The sequence below is a fragment of the Mobula birostris genome, chromosome 23, assembly GCF_030028105.1.
Source record: "Mobula birostris isolate sMobBir1 chromosome 23, sMobBir1.hap1, whole genome shotgun sequence".
NCBI lineage: Eukaryota > Metazoa > Chordata > Chondrichthyes > Myliobatiformes > Myliobatidae > Mobula > Mobula birostris.
The window spans coordinates 7,057,027-7,074,966 of record NC_092392.1 but is presented as its reverse complement, the minus strand read 5'-3'; the positions used below and the strand labels follow the sequence as shown (position 1 = coordinate 7,074,966).

The window sequence follows — 17,940 nt, the reverse complement described above, 5'->3', positions numbered from 1 at the left end:
TGCTGTAGGAACTCCAGCAGGTTAGGCAGCATCTACGGAAATAAATAAACATTTGGGACTGAGACCCTTGTGTCTCCATACAAATACTTTCTTTTCCTCTGCATGTTAAAATCCCAAAGGGGCTATTCTTCTTGAGGATATTAGTTTACTCCTTTATTTTCATGTCTTTCCTCCTCTCAAGGCATTCTTCATTGAAACCATGAGTTATCATTCCCAACATTTTACCCTCTTCCTTCCCACTTATCAAGGCCACAAATGTAAAACATCAACTTAATCACCACTTTTAAGGTACCTTTAATAACCCGTCTCTGAACTTTACCCAGTCCTGATGAAAGGCAACCAGTTTCACTCAAAGCCACTGCCTGAGACGAGTATGTCAACACAAATTTAACTACACAACCTTTGGTTCTGCTGATTCCTGCCCAAGAGTTTTGACTGGAACCAACGTGTATTGCTACACAACATTACAAAGCTCATCTTAAGACAACAGTATCAAATTTAAAACCTACTCCAGTTGAAAGGAGAAGAGTTAAGAACCAATTTCAAAAGATTTTACAATATTGATGCTGAGCCAATCTCAAAGAACATCATTTGTCCCCTTGCACATACGTAACACAACATCAACACTTCCCACTCATTCAGCAAGCACTTCCTCCCAGTACTGGCAAGCTCAGGAGATTTGAGGTGTAGTTGCTTCCAAGAAGTGAAAAAATCTAATGATTGATGGGGAGCAGAGGGAAAAGAACTAAACAAAATAAAGCTGGAATTTCAAAATGACTCAGATTTCTATGTTCTCCATCTCCTGTGGCAATTCTTAAAACCCAACACAGCATCCTCAGCTGCCCATTGCCTTGACCAACTTCCAATAACTGATTCAAATGAGTAGTCTTCCTTCTTCAGTGAAGAAGCACCAGACACCAAGGAAATGCCCAAGAGCAAGCACAAATGGCAGGTAATCATTACCCTTTAGGAAAAGCAGGGTACATAACAGACTTCACTCAGCACACTCAAAAAGTCACACTTACTTCCTACTGAAATCAAAACAACAACATGCAGTTAACTCAGCTGATAGGCCCCCCTTGAACTTCACTATTCCAGATCAACAAAAAAAGGCACATTTATATATGAAAATTTACAACACTGAAAGAAGTCATTTAGCCTAACACATCCATGACAACCTAATGTCACTTTCCAACACTACATTCACTGCACAGCGAGTCATTTTATCAAGTACACTTACTAGGATTTAAAACAATGAACATGTCTGCCTCTGCCACCTTCTCAGACAGTACACTTCAGATAGCTACCATTCTTTGGGTGGAAATCTTTTCCCTGATCTACCTTCTACTGCTTTGATAAATGACAATCTCACCCCTCTGGTTTTTGATCTCTTGCAAAAAACACAGCGCAGCACATCACACAAACCAATCTTCCGTCCTTGGACTCACTTTATGCCGCACACTGTTGGAGCACTGCTGCCAGGATAATCAAAGACATGACCCATCCAGCCAACACACTTTTCGTCCCTCTTCCCTCCGGGAGAAGGCTCAGAGCTTGAAGACTCGTACGGCTATATTTGAGAACAGCTTCTTTCCAACTGTGTTAAGACTGCTGAACAGATCCTGACCCGGATCTGGGCCGTACCCTCCAAATGTCCAGACCTGCCTCTCGGTTTTTTTGCACTACCTTACTTTCCATTTTCTATTTATGATTTATAATTTAAATTTTTAATATTTACTATCGATTTGTACTCTAGGGAGCGGGAAACGCAGAATCAAATATCGCTGTGATGATTATACGCTCTAGTATCAATTGTTTGGTGACAATAAAGTATAAACAGGGAAATGGGCCATCTGTTTTGGATCATCACTTTTACATACCACAGTTCAATCTTTCCCAAGCCACAAAATGCAAAAGAAAATCTTACCTTATCCATCTTCCCTCGTGAGCACAATTTCACAGTTCTATAAACAACTTAATTAACCTTTTATGCACTTTCTCCAGTGCATTGAGTTCTTTCAGACAAAACGCTGAGAAGAAAAGTATACTATAAGACAAGCCATTGCCTAATCGCTATTCAGTTCTGGCAAAACCCTTTTGGAAGCTACACATATACTAAAGATTTCCTCCTCACTTTAACGACTTAGCTACTTTTTTTTCTGTATCAGCTGCAAGCTTCTTTCCCCTGTCCAAAATACCACAAAATGCAAGGGCCCAAGCACTGAACCATGTGGCCTTAGCTTTCCAGGCACAAGTATACATCAATAATTTGCTAATAAACCAACTATGGATCCAATTTGGCACTTTTATTTGAATCTCAAAGACTTTTCATTTCTTAACCTGTCATGTAGGAATATACCAAGACTCACGAAAAATCCATATCAACTACTTGAAACTTAATAAATTATTTCTTAATTCAGGAAGACTTTACAAGTAGTCTGTAAAAATAACTTGAGGGTTCTGCTTCTATTGTTATTTTCATCTGATTGCTTTGTAAAGGTAATTGCTCCAAGTAAAACAAGAAAAAATATTTTTAGTCTAAATACATGCTGTCAAATCATTTCAGTCTTAATATTATGCCCAAGTTTTGACTTGCATACAATATTTTCAATTACCCAATCCACAGTCAATTTACCTTTCAGCAGCTCGAAGTTTTTCAGGACCTTGAGTGTAAACTGCAATTGACCAGTCAACACATCGAGCAAATCCTTCACGAAGCAGTAGCTCTGTGATATTACCATTCTGTGGAAGGAATTAAAAGAACCAGTTTTTTTTTAAAAAGCAATTATTCTAGATATACCATCCAACAGAACAGCGGGCAGTGCCTTACACTGCTGCATTTGTTGCACACTCGTACATTTCCTTTAAAAAGCAAAGTCTGGTGCATCCATACTCTGAACACACAGCAGCAAGAGGAACACCCTCATTTAATCTTTTGTTTATCCCTTCACTGAAAGCACACCCTCAAAGGCATTGAAAGTGTTCCACTGTTTCTCCCAGCTGTAAATTGGCACACTTCTTCACCCTATATTCCTCCTGCCTTACCCACACTTAGAGGCAGAATATTTTCTTAATACATTAAGCTGCTACACCCAGCAGATGGCAGAATTGAGTAGGTTTCAATCTTGCTGCCAAGGAGACAGATTCTTAAATAATCAAATGCAGTACCTCTACATATCAATGTGATGTATCAGGGAGTACAAGAACAAACACCTCCTGGTGCATCCACTCCCATGCAGAGAGCCTCAGTCTTGTTAGAACTGGCAAGCTTACATAGCACTCAGTTAAATTCTTAAGCAGCAGCACAGAACCACATAATCTACAAATTACAAGACTCTAATTGTCACTGAGGAAACAATGACAATACAACATAATAAAAATTAATCTTTAATAATAATCTACACCACTTTTGAACAATACCAATTTTAAAGCGGCATATAGGTGTTGCAATAATAAAGTCAACAAGTGCTGAGGAAATATGATGATATAGAGCAAAAAAAAATTCTATCAACCTCTTACGGCATTATTGTGTCACAAGTTAGACTGCCATTTAATGCTCTTGGTTATTTATCTCTGGAACCAGTGGTTTGTTACGCATATAGAACTGAATTCAAATACAAGCCAGTCTGGGAAAGGACAGCAGATCTCCTCCACTATCAAGACAATTAAATATAGTTTTTCAAATAATATAGTCACTAGTAATTGACATTATGCTCTTTCCATGAGACATAGGAGATTATGGGTGTTCAAGGGTCCCCAACAGGAAATGTTTTCATCTGTAGCTTCTCTCAGGCCTATTGGATCAGTTGGAGGGGCAGTTAAACTAAATGAGGAGCATGCAAGCATCAGAGTTTTAAAGTTAAGGACGACAGGAAGATGGTCACACCAAAGATTCAGTCAGATAGGTGGGTTATGGCCAGGAAAGACAAGCAGGTAGTGGAATAGTCTCCCTGGCTGTTCTCAAATAAGTATGGGACTTCAGATACCATTAGGAGACTAGCCTCAGGAGAAAATAACTGCAGCAACCAGATCAGTGACACCACAAATAGCTCTACTGTGCAGCAGGGTAGGTCAAGGACTAGAGCAACAGTGATGGGGACTCTTTAGTCAGGGGGTTAGACAGATGATTCTATACAGCATCTGCATCAAGACTCCAAGATGGCATGTTGACTCTGCAGTGCCGGGTCAAGACATATCTGAACGGGCACAGTCCTTTCTTAAAAGTGGAGAACGAGCAGCCACAGAAGCATTGATGCCATAGGCAAGATGTGAGGAGAGGTCCTACAGACAGGATTTAGGAAGTTAGGCAGAAAGTTAAAATGCAGGACCTCTAAGCTTGTTACTTCAGAATTACCCAATGCCACATTCCAGTTGGAAATATGGGCAGAGAAATGTCAAAAAAAACAATCCAGGTAAGTATGAGGTTCTGCATTTTGCGAGATTAAATGCAAGTATACAGCAAATAACAAGATCCTAAGGAGCACTGATTTATAGCACATAATTTATATTGGGGTGAAAATTCAAGGTCTCTGAAAGTGGCAACAGAAGTAGGGTGGTAAAGGTGGCATACAGTAAGCTTGCCTTTATCAGTCAGCACGCTGAGTATTAAAGTCAGGAACCACGCTACAGCTATACAAAACTTCAGTTAGGCCACACTTGGAATATTGTGCATTTCTGGTTACTACAATAAAGGAAGTGGGGACTTTGGGGAGGGTACGGAAGTTGTTCACCAGAATGCTGCCTGGATTAGACAGCATTTCCTTCAGAGGCTAAACAGACTTGGATTGCTTTTTCTGAAGCATCGGAGGCCAAGAGCATGATCTCACACAAGTATGTAAAATCATGAGGGGTTGATAAGGTAGATAAGTCTTTATCTCCCCACTCGGCGAAAATACCTAAGGTATCCTGTGTGCAAATATTTAAGGATTAAGGGGCACAGATTTAAAGTGAAGACCTTTGAGGCAACTTCCTTATAAAAAAGAGTGGTAGGTGCCTGCAACAAACTGCCTGGGCAAGTGCTGACAGCAGATACAATAGCAATGTTTAAGCAGAGACATATACATGAATAGCCAAGTAATGGTTGGAATTAAACCATATGCATGTAAATGTGCCGTTTAATAAGGCATCACAGATGGTATATACACACCACAGACTGAAGGTCTTGTTCATTCTGCCCATTTTACAAGACTTACCGGATGAAGAATGGTGCCCAGAATGACTTGATTCTGCACACTCTCCAAGATGATCTGGACATCCCTCTGCAGAAGACGTGATTCTGTAAAAAACTTTGCCTCAGCTGCAAAAGGCTCTGGTGTTTCTGTCCCATCGGCTTCACGTTTGAATGTTGGGCACTATAAAAGGCAAGTAAATTTAATAGTCAAAATAGGAATAATCAGCATGACTTTGCAAAAGGCAGGTCATGCCTTACGAGCCTGATTTAATTTTTTTGAGGATGTGACTAAACACATTGATGATGGTAGAGCAGCAGATGTAGTGTATATGGATTTCAGCAAGGCATAAGGCTTACTGAGAAAGTAAGGAGGCATGGGATCCAAGGGGAAATTGCTTTGTGGATCCAGAACTGGCTTGCCCGCAGAAGGCAAAGAGTGGTTGTAGACGGGTCATATTCTGCATGGAGGTCGGTCACCAGTGGCGTGTCTCAGGGATCTGCTCTGGGACCCCTACTCATTGTGATTTTTATAAATGACCTGGATGAGTAAGTGGAGGGATAGGTTAGCAAATTTACTGATGACACAAAGATTGTGTTGTGGGTAGTGTGGAGGGCTGTCAGAGGTTACAGCGGGACATTGATAGAATGCAAAACTGGGCTGAGAAGTGGCAGATGGAGTTCAACTCAGATAAGTGTGAGGTAGTTCATTTTGGTAGGTCAAATATGATGGCAGAATATAGTATTATTGGTAAGAATCTTGGCAGTGTGGAGGATCAGATGGATCTTGGGGTCCAAGTCCTTAGGACACTCAAGGCTGCTGCGCAGGTTGACTCTGTGGTTAAGAAAGCATATTGTGCATTGGCCTTCATCAATAGTGGGATTGAGTTTAGGAGCCAAGAGGTAATGTTGCAGCTATATTGGACCCTGGTCAGACCCCACTTGGAGTACTGTGCTTAGTTCTGGTCACCTAACTATAGGAAGGATGTGGAAACCATAGAAAAGGTGCAGAGGAGATTTACAAGGATGTTGCCTGGACTGGGGAGCGTGCCTTATGAGAATAGGTTGAGTGAACTCGGCCTTTTCTCCTTGGAGCGATGGAGGATGAGAGCTGACCTGATAGAGGTGTATAAGATGATAAGAGGCATAGATGGTGTGGATAGTCAGAGGCCTTTTCCCAGGGTTGAAGTGGCTAGCACAAGAGGGCACAGTTTTAAGGTGCTTGGAAGTAGGTACAGAGGAAACATCAGGGGTAAGTAGTTGTTTCTGTTTTTTTTCTTTAAATATGCAGAGAGTGGTGAGTGCATGGAATGGGCTGCTGGCGGTGGTGGTGGAGGTGAGTACAATAGGGTCTTTTAAGAGACTCCTGGATAGGTATATGGAGTTCAGAAAAACAAAGGGCTATAGGTAATCCTAGGCAATTTCTCAGGTAAGGACATGTTCGGCACAGCTTTGTGGGCCGAAGGGCCTGTATTGTGCTGTAGGTTTTCTGTGTTTTTAAAATATACTTACATCCAGTACTCTGCAATAGTCTCAGGCACATATAGCTAGACTTTTGCAAAGTAATATACATTGGTTAAGATAGGAATGTGGTTGGGAAACAGAAATAAGAATACTTAGCTTTGTATTAGCTCAGCAGTATTAAATGTTACTTAATCATTGGAAAGACAACGCAAAAGTCTTATGTGCCATAGCTATATGTCTGTGCCCAAGACTTTTGTACAGTACTAGATATCAACAGCAGAAAGAGCTATAGAGTTGTGTCCAAAGCATTCTTAATACATTCTAGTCTTATAGCTGTACCCACATTAGTGTTTCAAAAATTTGATTCGGTTAACTTCAGTGACCTAGAAATACATTGTGCATATGGCAGTCAGTGGGCAATCGTGAACTTACTTCAGCTTACAGCATTTTTGCCTCTGGGATACAAGGTTATTGCTCTAAACATATCTAAGCAGATACCACATTAGTAATGTAGTGATGGCAATGGCAAGTGGTACCAAGATAATACTTTAAAACAATGCACATCAAGTAGGTATTTCATATTTCATTAGGAAGTGACTCAGACTGGTAATTGGAAATCATGTATCTACAACAGTTTGCACTTACATAACTTTTAATATAGTAAAACGCAGAAATAAAACTCAAAATAAAAATCTTAAGAGCCACAAAATGAAATTAGGAAAAATAAGCATATTCTTGATCAAAATTTCAAACTGGCAGTGTGAAGTGTTTTGGGGAGGAAATTCTAGAGACTACATTTCAGGTGCTGATAGCAGTAGTTGCTAATAGAGCAATGGAATTCATCCATGATCAAAACACCAGAAATGGAAGGGTTACAGAAAATTGCAGATGCAAAGAGGTTTGATGAGAAATAGTAATTTAAAATGGTGATGTCTTGCTTCATCTAGAATCAGCACAATGACGAACTGGAAGACAGCAGAGTCAGCAAGGATAGGGGTGATGGGGAACAAAATGTCACAGAATCAGTAATTTATGTCATAGGTGGTGTACTGGCTAATACAAAATGTACTTCAATCAATTGTGCTTCCCAGCTCTGTGCTAAGAGCTTACTGAACTTCGTTATCATTAACCTTTTCAATGCAATGAGGCTTTCAAACTCTGACCTTTCAGGTTGCTCCTCAGTCAAATATCTTTTAGGTGAAAAAAAAGTCCGCAATTTGCTTTCCTTCTACCAATTACGTTAAATGTTTGGTCCCCAGTGACCAGCCTCTCTACATGGAATAGATCCTCCTTGTTTGCCATTTCATTTTTTAATTATACATGTGAATATCTTACTTTGATTATTCAAACTAAAAGCTTTATTAACAATGCTACTGTGTCCTTTTTACAGTTATCCGTTTCCTGGCCCCTTCACAAGATATCTAATCCCTCTGCTTCCTCCATCAGAACTAGAAGAGAAAAATATTTTGGGGAGGAAATCCAATTAGTTACCTCCATCAGAAGGATTTCCATTGTGCTTGGACGTGGCTCCGTACATCTGCTCACTACTGGTATACTCTCACATCTGGACATTTTTTTTAAAATTCTACTCAAAAGGTTATTTTAATTCCACAATACAATTAGACAACTTTCCAGGCAGTTACAAAAAAAATTCCTAAAGGTGGCTGTACAGCTGGATACGTTTCCTCTAGCTGATTTTCCCCGAACAACAAGATCATGTCAAAAAAAAAATTAAAACTCCAAGGATTACAAAGTGCATATACATTCTCAATGGACCATTCATCCTACAAATAACTCAACAAAATAAGAAATACCCCATTTGTGGAGAGTAGATCAAATAGAATGTGGGACAGGGAGAAAACTGATAGTCTAAAAATATTTGAGTTCAGATATTTTAAAATTTTATACTGGCTTCTAACATCACTTCCAAAATAGTGCTTAATGGTAGTTTAATTAGAAGGTATGATGTGCTGTTGTGCAACATTTACATTTCAGATCAATGCCCATTGGTCAGAACAATTCAGAGGCAACAAAATCAATTCACTGACCTGAAATATTAATAATTCTCGCCAACAACCCACCCCCCCCAACGGGTTTTAAGTTCAGATCCTCAGCATCAACAGTATTTTGGTTCTGCTGAAAAAGGTAGTATCGCAGATTGACAGCCAGAAACATTAAAATTGTGATTGAATAAATTAATAGTGGCAACCTACTGGGAAATTAGAGATCGATTCTAGAGTGTATTATAAAATCAGTCGCATCCAGCTTGGAAATTAGTACAACTTCGCACACAAATCAATATAATTACTTCAGTAGAAAATAATGTTGTTCTGAAGTTCTACCTTGACACCTGAAAGCATCACCGTCACCAGGTAGTAGTCAGGCAGCAACAAAGCTCTCACCACACTTCCGTCTCGCACGTGCTCAATTACAGCTGTGTACAGAGAAAAATAAAAATCAAATGCATCCATTGAACAAACTAAATTCAGACTAACACTTTTCAGGTAGAACACCAAACCATTTTCTAGAACATAAAAGACTGAATAAGACAAGCTATGACAAAATGTTAGTCAGGAAGGGTACTCCGATAAAACAAAGATGTAGAGACTTGTACTGTAACTTCTACTGGGTGCATCTCCAGACAGCTGATAAAACTGCTGTAAACTGGCAACAGGGATGGAAGCATTCACATTAAAACAAATGATAGTTACAGGAGGTTCAATAGGTAGGATGGGGATTGCTATCGAGTTCATATTAAACTAATACTTCTCTGAAAATATTAATCAAGGAAGACAAGGAGAATAGATGGACAGACAACATGATCAACTAATCAATGAACAAGTGGATAGAAGAGCACAAGAACCAATAATAGAGCTGGAGACTAAAATTTAATCAGCCTGAAGCAAGGCTAGAGAAAGGTGTTTGCAAAAACAGTATTAAACAAACAGACTAATTGCTCAGTTTCACAATTACCCACCTCCAATATGATTCCATTGCTCAGATAATCTAAAGCCTGATTGACATTGGCCTGAGGTGGAATGTATACTGTTACCAAAATGATTTCAGAGATCTCCCGCGGTAGGTAAAAAGGAGGACATTTAACTGCTAGATATTCCAGGTCTGGTGAGTAGGATTGGGACAGCACTGATATATTTGTGCACCAAGAAGAGTTGCTCATGAGGCATACTCCCCCACCTCTGCTTTTGAGGGACTCTACAGATCTACCCTGACGGGAGTATAGTAAACCCGATCTGAATTGCTGCACCTGGTATGGAAGGGTTCCAACTCACGCAGTCCAAATGTTCTTGGGGAATACTCAATAAATGCAAGAACCATAACAGAATCAAAGAAAGACAGCACCCAACAGGGTGGACAACTCAAAAGAAATTACCATAGATTTTACCATTGTTCCCATTACCCATACAAGAGAACTGGTGTCTTACTCTATACAAATAAACCACATCTCTTAATCCCCACTGCAGTGAAGCAACCTCCAAACTGGATGTCTAATGAACACATCAGCACTACAAACTATATAACTACTTTATGTCTCTATACACTGACAAGGAAAAAGCTGAATTATCATTACACATTTAGTCCCCATTATTAACTCCAAGTCATGTTATTTACCTACAACACAAAAAACATAAAAATCTTCTTTCTCCCCCCTCCCAAAGTGTCCAAAAATACAACTTGTTGCAAATCTGAAAAGAGGAAATACTGCAAAAGAAATGCATCAGGTAAGTCAACGTCCGTGAAATGAGAAATTTAGCAATTCAAGTACATAACCTTTCGCTGTTTGTTGAAAGAGAATCACTTTGAATGTTAACTCCATTCTTCCCTCAGCTGATGCTGTCTGACTCACTATTTCCAATAACTATGAAGTGCAATTTAGGACTCAAAAAGATAAAAGGCATAGTAGACAAAACAACTAACCATTAACTGGTTTCTGATGATTGGAGTCCACAAAATGGCGAGGATTTTCTATGGTGTACTTAAGATCACGAATAGTATGAGAACCGCCACCATCGCCCCACATTCCTTTCTTAGCTGCTCTCGCTTGATCCTCGAGTTCACAAAGTCTCGCTTGCTCAGGACTAAGAATGAAAACAACACAATTAACAGATTCTAGACTTTGAAAAATGGTTCTTCAGACAAAAGCCCATTTATCAGCCTCCAACATGAAGAGCAGCATACTCCTCATTCTCTACTTGTTTCCTGCAAGAGACTGTGATAAACCCAGCAAATAGAAATAGAAGAAAAATATCAACAAACCACACCTCAGTAGAACATGGATGGCTTCAGCCTCACAGGAGTTTATCAAGAGATACCAAAATTCATAATGCCACCACTCTGTAATTCATATTATGCAAAGAATTTATGCAAGAATCCCCATTAAAAGAAAGGAGCCTCTAATCCTATACCAGTTCTGACCGACATGGTTGCTGAAGCAGATTTCTCAGCCTGATTGGGCTTGGCCATTTAACTCCAGTTATAGTCTAGTAATAAAAGGAATGACAAGTGTACATATAAACAAAAATTTGCACAAATGCAGCACTTGGTTATATAGGAACAGCCAAAACCGTTCGTTCAGCAGCAGCTGATGAGATTGGGTCCAATATACCACAATGAAACATATAAAAAAGAACAAACGTATTATTCCTTCACACTTTTAACACAAATTCAGTTTTTGAAATGCAATTCGTTTTATTCAACCAACAAAGATGTGCATTAGGAATCATAGCTAGAAGCCTAATCCAAACACTTGAATAACCGACCTTAACTAGACAGAAGTGCTAACACAGTGATAGGAAACAGTAGATGAGTACTAGTCTTATCATCCTCAATGCCCTAGATATAAAAGTAAAATCTTATTGAAGATATTGCACGTTCAATCCAAATCATGTCTGCTGCAAAATTAAAGAAAATGCTAAATTTATTACAAAATACATTGGTGCTTCTTGTGATCGCAGGACCCTGTGGATATTGGTAATGTAAAATACTATAAGTTTGTTTCATTGGAGAGACCAATGGCAGGGGAGTTGCACAGCCTCTTTTGTTGGGTGCACCAGGCCCTCATGCCACAAGACTGGCCACTGCAACTGAGGGAAGGAGACGCCACAGCCAGTGTGGGAGAAGAGCTGGAGTCAGTGCTAGGTTGGGGACTAGTTTTGTAACTGTATGATTTTCTGCTATCATAAGTATGTGCTGCATGCGACTATTAGTGCACCTTGGCCTTGGAGGAACATTCGTTCATTATGCTGTATTCATGTGTATGGTTGAATGATTATTAAACTTGAACTTGAAAATTCATTTAAGCCCCTGAAGGATTACTACTTTAATCAATTATGATGGACATAAACAAGCACAACTGATCTTCAGCTTCTTCAAGTTCATTAGAAATTGCTTTTCTTGTGTATATTGTACTCACTTGGTTCCTCGAATGCCTTCTCTACGAACTGCAACTAATCCCTCAGTTAATAATGATTCTGCAATATTCTCGCCTGCTGTATCTGAATAACCAAAAATAAAAATCAGGATAAATTTGGTGCATCAATTCAGAAAGCAGTAAACTCAAAAACAATCCTTTAATAACGATTCACTCAAATAGGTTTCACTCATTTCCTCCCAGAAGAGTTCCCCAGGCATTAAGGAAAAGTAATTTCCCCACACCTAGCACAATTCTATCACTTTTGCTCCTAGTCTTTTCAATTACTTTTAAATTATCAAACTACAAAACTGAATGAGTTATGGTAAAGCAGAAACTTCCTGTAACTAACTTTTAGAAGATCAAAGCAATAGTCTTGGGTATCTCAAAAAACTTCTATTCCCTTGCCACCTTCTCAACCTCTCTCACCCTGAAAATTTACAGAAAAGGAACCAGATTCCCGGCATAGATAACAAACTCTTCTCGAGCTACCTGTATCTGACTAGAAGCCCAAGGAGAGTTTATTTGTTAAGTCAGCCTATTAATTGGACATGAATTATTAGGCAGCAAGATTAAAGTACAATTTCTTGTTAAATTTACTCCAAGTTTGAATATATATTAACTCGATTTTTTTTCTTCGAGCATTCAGTGGGTAAGACAGAAATAAGCCTACCCATCACTGTTCATTCAATAACTACAATTGGTTAGAATATTATCTGACCTTTTCCCAGGTAAACCATTCCATATTCACGACCCTGGGGAGTCTTGTACTCCACTGTGAAACACACCTCTTTCCCAATCAGTTTCTTCCTGAGAAACTCTCGAGCTGGCCAGGCCCAAGGCTAAACAAAGCATAAAAAAAGTCATAAACAAGCATTCATACTATTAAGAGATTCACAAAATAACAAAAGGAAGACAAGAAAATAATCAAGTTCCTTTGAAAAGCAACTCTACGAATCACTCACACAAAATTTTTTTTAAACTCTTAAGGTTTAATGATCAGATCCTAATTATTTTTTCCTATATTAAATCATAACATGTTATGGGATAAAGCAGCTTGTTAGTTAACAAACAGCATTATTCACCAACAAGTGTGGCATTTTCATCTCAAAATGAAAACAAAACCAGATGTGCTCAGCTACAGAACCAAAGTACAATCATAACTTCTGGACCCAAAGGGGATAAACCTGTTCTAAGACTGACACAAACACGAGATTCTACGGAGGCTGGAAATCTTGAGCAACACACTCAAAATGCTAAGGAACTCAGCAAATCAGGCAGCATCCATTGACATTTTGGGCCGCGATCCTTCATCAGTAATGGAAAGGAATGGGGGCAGAAGCCACGGCAAGGGTGGAGGGGGAGTACAAGCTAGCAGGTGATAGGTCAGACCACCAGGTGAGGTGGAAGGTGACTGGGTGGTGGGGGGATGGAGTAAGAAGCTGGACAGATGGAAGAGGCAAGGGCTGAAGGAGGAATCACAGGAGAGGACAGTGGACCATGGAGAAGGAAAGAGGGGGGAAACCAGAGGGCGATAACAGGCAGGTGAGAAGGGGCGAGTGGGTAACCAGAATGGGGAATGGAAAAAGGCAGGAGGAAGGGGGAAGAAGGAATTACCGGAAGTTAGAGAAATTGATGTTTATGTCATCAGGTTAGAGGCTACCCAGACAGAATAAAGGAGTTGCTCCTCCAAATTGTGTTTGCTCCTAGCATGGCTGTAGAGGAGGCCATGTTCAGACGTGTCAGAATGAACTGCGAAGTTGCGTCGAAATGGGGAAACCAACTGGAGATCCTGCTTTTTGTGGCAGATGGAGTGGAGGTTTGATGAAGCAGTCCAATCTGCATCATTTCTCACTGGTGTCGAGGGGCTGCATCAGGAGTATCCGATACTGTGGGTGACCCTGACTGACTCACATATGAAGTACCTTCCACGGTTTTTATCAAATGCTCACACATCTTTCTAACAGCCAAGGAGCGCACTTGACCAGCATTCTTCACCTCCAACAATCTCAAAGCTGCAATTTAACTTTTTTTTTAAAAAAAACTTGACTCAAAGACTCTTAACTATATTCAGTATATATCAAGAAAACCAAAATGTTATAAATAACAAGCCACAAATGTCAGATTTACTTTTAAAACCATAGAATGTTTACAGAACTCAAATTAATCATCCAAGACTACTTACCTCCTCAGAGAAACAATATGCACAGCACAAAGCCCCACAAATATACAGCAGCAAATATACATAATTAGTGCCCAATAACAGAATATTCATCCACATTATATAATAATTACAACTACATGGTGAAATAAACATTTTGTACTGTCAAGTACAGCAGTTCAGAAAACAGCTTGTAGTCCTTTACGTTTTCCCCCATTTTTTCCAGGTACTTGAAGCCATCATCAGCCAAAAGGCCAAGCTAATGGACAGCTGCTCTGAAGCAGACTACAGCCGATACCAAATACATAATTACATCTTTATTTCCTCCAAGGGAGTAACTTGCCACTTTCAACACATTTTCAAATCAAGACTCAGTGAATACAACCTCCACAACAACTGAAAATCCATCTAAAAGTGTGGAATTTGAGTTCTACTGCCTGGCAAAATGCTTTAATGACAGGGAGTATTTAAGCAGTATATTTTAATATATTCTGATACAGCAAATCATGTGCAAATAATTCTTGCAACTGAATTTAACAATTAATATTCTACAGTAATCGTTCAACCAAGGCCAAAAATGACAAAATGCTCAGCTAATTGCTTGCCTGAAATGTAAACCTGCCAAAAACACAGCACATACCCTTCCATGTGCCTCTTAAAATTAGTGCTAGGCATCTGTGATACATTCACACACTAATTCAGACAGATATAACAAAGAACAATCATTATTCTAGTTAAGCAGTTGAAATCATAACACCTAGATACCTGTTTTTAAGACTATATCTGGCTGCTCAGATTAAACACAAGATTCTATTTACAAAGAGTAAATGCATTTCCAACCAGGAGCTCCTCAAGGCACAATCCTGGGACTAAAAGGAGGAATTTCATTTGACAATGAAATTTAGAAAACTACAAGTGTTGGAAATCTGAAACAAAACAGAAAATGCTGGTAAATTTGAGTCAGGTAGCATCACTGAAAAGAGAGCCAATGTTTTGAGTCTCTGATCCTTCATTTGATAATAAAGATTCTCCAAGTACAACGTGTAAAAGACAAAGATGAATGGAACCTCCTTTAATGAAATTATCCTTACATTTCAAATAAGCAAGATCCAACAATTCAGATATTTGACAACAAAAAAAAATTCTACCAAAAATCCTTTGAAGAGGCTAGTAAATTTCTGTAATTTTCTTATATAGGTGCAATTGCCATTTTCAGACACAGGCAATCTAAAAAAATCTACATAGAGAACAAACTAACTTTTCCCATTGATAGAACACCCGCATGGTGTGTTGCCTCCCAGGTGCCAGGGTACAGGATGTCTCGGATCAGGTGCAGAGTATTCTGAAGGGAGAGGGTGAACAGCCAGAAGTCTTGGTACACATTGGTACCAATGACATTAGTAGAAAAAGGGAGGAGGTCCTGAAGACAGAATGCAGGGAGTTAGGTAGGAAGCTGAAAGGCAGGACCACTAGGATAGTAATCTCAGGACTGCTGCCTGTGCCACGAGCTAGCGAGTGCAAGAATAGCATGACCAGGCATATTAATATGTGGCTGAGAGACTGGTGTAGGGGGCAGGGATTCAGATTCCTGGATCATTGTGGCCTCATCTAGAGGAGGTATGACCCGTACAAAAGGACAGGTTACACCTGAACCCAAAGGGGTCCAAAATCCTAGTGGGCACATTTAATAGAGCTGTTAGGGAGGGTTTAAACTAATTTGGCAGGGGGACGGGAACTGGAGTGATAGGGCTGAGGGAAAACAGAAATACATCAAAGATAGCGTGCAATAGAGATTATAGAAAGAACAGGCAGATGAGGCTTAATCAAAGCCAGTGGTATGAGTTACAGGGCAATAGAGGTGTGGTGCAGTTAAAACAGAAAGCAACAAATACTGGACTAAGAGTGTTGCATTTGAATGCACGCAGCATAAGGAATAAAATGGACGATCTTGAAATTCACAACAGATTGGCAAATACGACGTGGCCATCTCTGAAACCTGACTAAGAGATGGCTGCCATTGGGAGCTGAACGTCCAAGGATATACAGTGTATCAGAAACATAGGTTAGTAGGCAAAAGGGGGTGGTGTGGCTCTGTGTATAAGAAATAATATTAAATCATTGGAAAGAGATGACGTAGGATTGGAAGGCGTAGACTCTCTATGGATTGAGTTAAGAAATGGCAAGGGTAAAAGGACCCTAACGGCAGTTGTATACAGGCCTCTAAACAGCAGCCAGGATGTGGATTACAAATTACAGCTGGAGATAGAAAAGGCATGTCAGAAGGGCAATGTCATGATATCATTGGGGATTTTAACATGAAATTGGATTGGGAAAACCAGGCCAGTACTGGACTTCAAGAGAGAAAATTTGTATAATGTCTGAGGGATGGCTTTTTAGAACAGCTTGCTGTTGAGCCCACTAAGGGGATCTGCAGTGCTGGAATGGGTGTCGTGCAATGATCCGGAGGTCATAAGAGAGCTTAACGTTAAGGAACCCTTAAGGAACAGTGATCACAATATGATCAAGTTCACCTTCAACTTTGAGAAGGAGAAACTAAAATCCAACGTGTCGGTATTTCAGTGAAATAAAGGAAATTATAATGGCATGAGAGGGGAACTGGCCGAAGTTGACTGGAAAGGGACACTAGCAGGAAGGACAGCAGAGCAGCCATAGCTGGAGTTTCTGCAAAAAAAATGAGGGAAGTGCAAGACAGATATATTCCAAATAGCAAGAAATTTTCCAAAGGGAAGAAGGACACTACCGTAGCTGACAAGTGAAGTCAAAACCAAATTAAAAGCAAATCAGAGGGCATACAAGGAAGCCAGAGCTAGTGGAGGATAGAGGATTGGGGAGCTTTTAAAAACTTGAAGAAGGAAACTAAGAAGGTCATTCGGAAGGAAAAGATGAATAATGAGAGGAAGCTAGCAACTAATATTAAGGAAGATATTAAAAGCTTTTTTAAGTATATAAAAGGGTAAAAGAGATTCTGGGGTAGATATAGGATCAAATAGAAAATGACACTGGAGATATTGTCATGAGAGATGCAGCGATGGCAGAGGAACTGAATGAGTATTTTGCATCGGTCTTCAGTAAACCGAACATTCAAGAGTTTCAGGGAAGTGAAGTTTGTGCAGTAAAAATTACGACTGAGAAGGTGCTCAGGAAGCTTAATGGTCTGAGGGTGGATAAATCTCCTGGACCTGACAGAATGCACCCTCGGGTTCTGAAGGAAGTAGCTGGAGAGAATGCGGTGGCATTAACGATGATCTTTCAAGAATCGATAGATTCTGGCATTGTACTGGATGAATAGAAAATTGCAGATGTTACTCCGCTATTTAAGAAGGGTGGGAGGCAGCAAAAAGGAAACTATAGACCTGTTAGCCTAGCATCAGTGGTTGGGAAGTTGTTGAAATCGATTGTTAGGGATGAGATTACAGAGTACCTGGTCAAAGCCAGCATGGTTTCCTGAAAGGAAAATCCTGCCTGACTAACCTACTGCAATTCAGAATTAGAATCAGGTTTATTATCACCGACATGTGACATGAAATTTGTTAACTTAGCAGCAGCAGTTCAATGTAATACATAATATAGCAGAGAGACGGAAAAAAAAATAAAACTATAATAAACAAGTAAATCAATTACGTATATTGAATAGATTTTTTAAAATGTGCAAAAAACAAATACTATATATTTAAAAAAGTGAGGTAGTGTCCAAAGCTT

At 39.6% G+C, this 17,940-nt stretch overlaps 1 protein-coding gene across 1 annotated transcript in view; it reads right to left on the bottom strand.

Moving 5' to 3' along the window:
* Positions 1-17,940, bottom strand: part of snd1 (staphylococcal nuclease and tudor domain containing 1) — a 919,733-nt gene that overhangs the window by 879,077 nt on the left and 22,716 nt on the right. Inside the window, exons 3-8 of the mRNA XM_072241822.1 lie at positions 12,781-12,901; positions 12,063-12,144; positions 10,568-10,728; positions 8,974-9,065; positions 5,193-5,351; positions 2,636-2,742 (exon numbers count right to left, since the gene is read on the bottom strand). Of these exons, the coding sequence (XP_072097923.1) occupies positions 2,636-2,742; positions 5,193-5,351; positions 8,974-9,065; positions 10,568-10,728; positions 12,063-12,144; positions 12,781-12,901 (722 nt within the window). The remainder of the gene's footprint in view (positions 1-2,635; positions 2,743-5,192; positions 5,352-8,973; positions 9,066-10,567; positions 10,729-12,062; positions 12,145-12,780; positions 12,902-17,940) is intronic.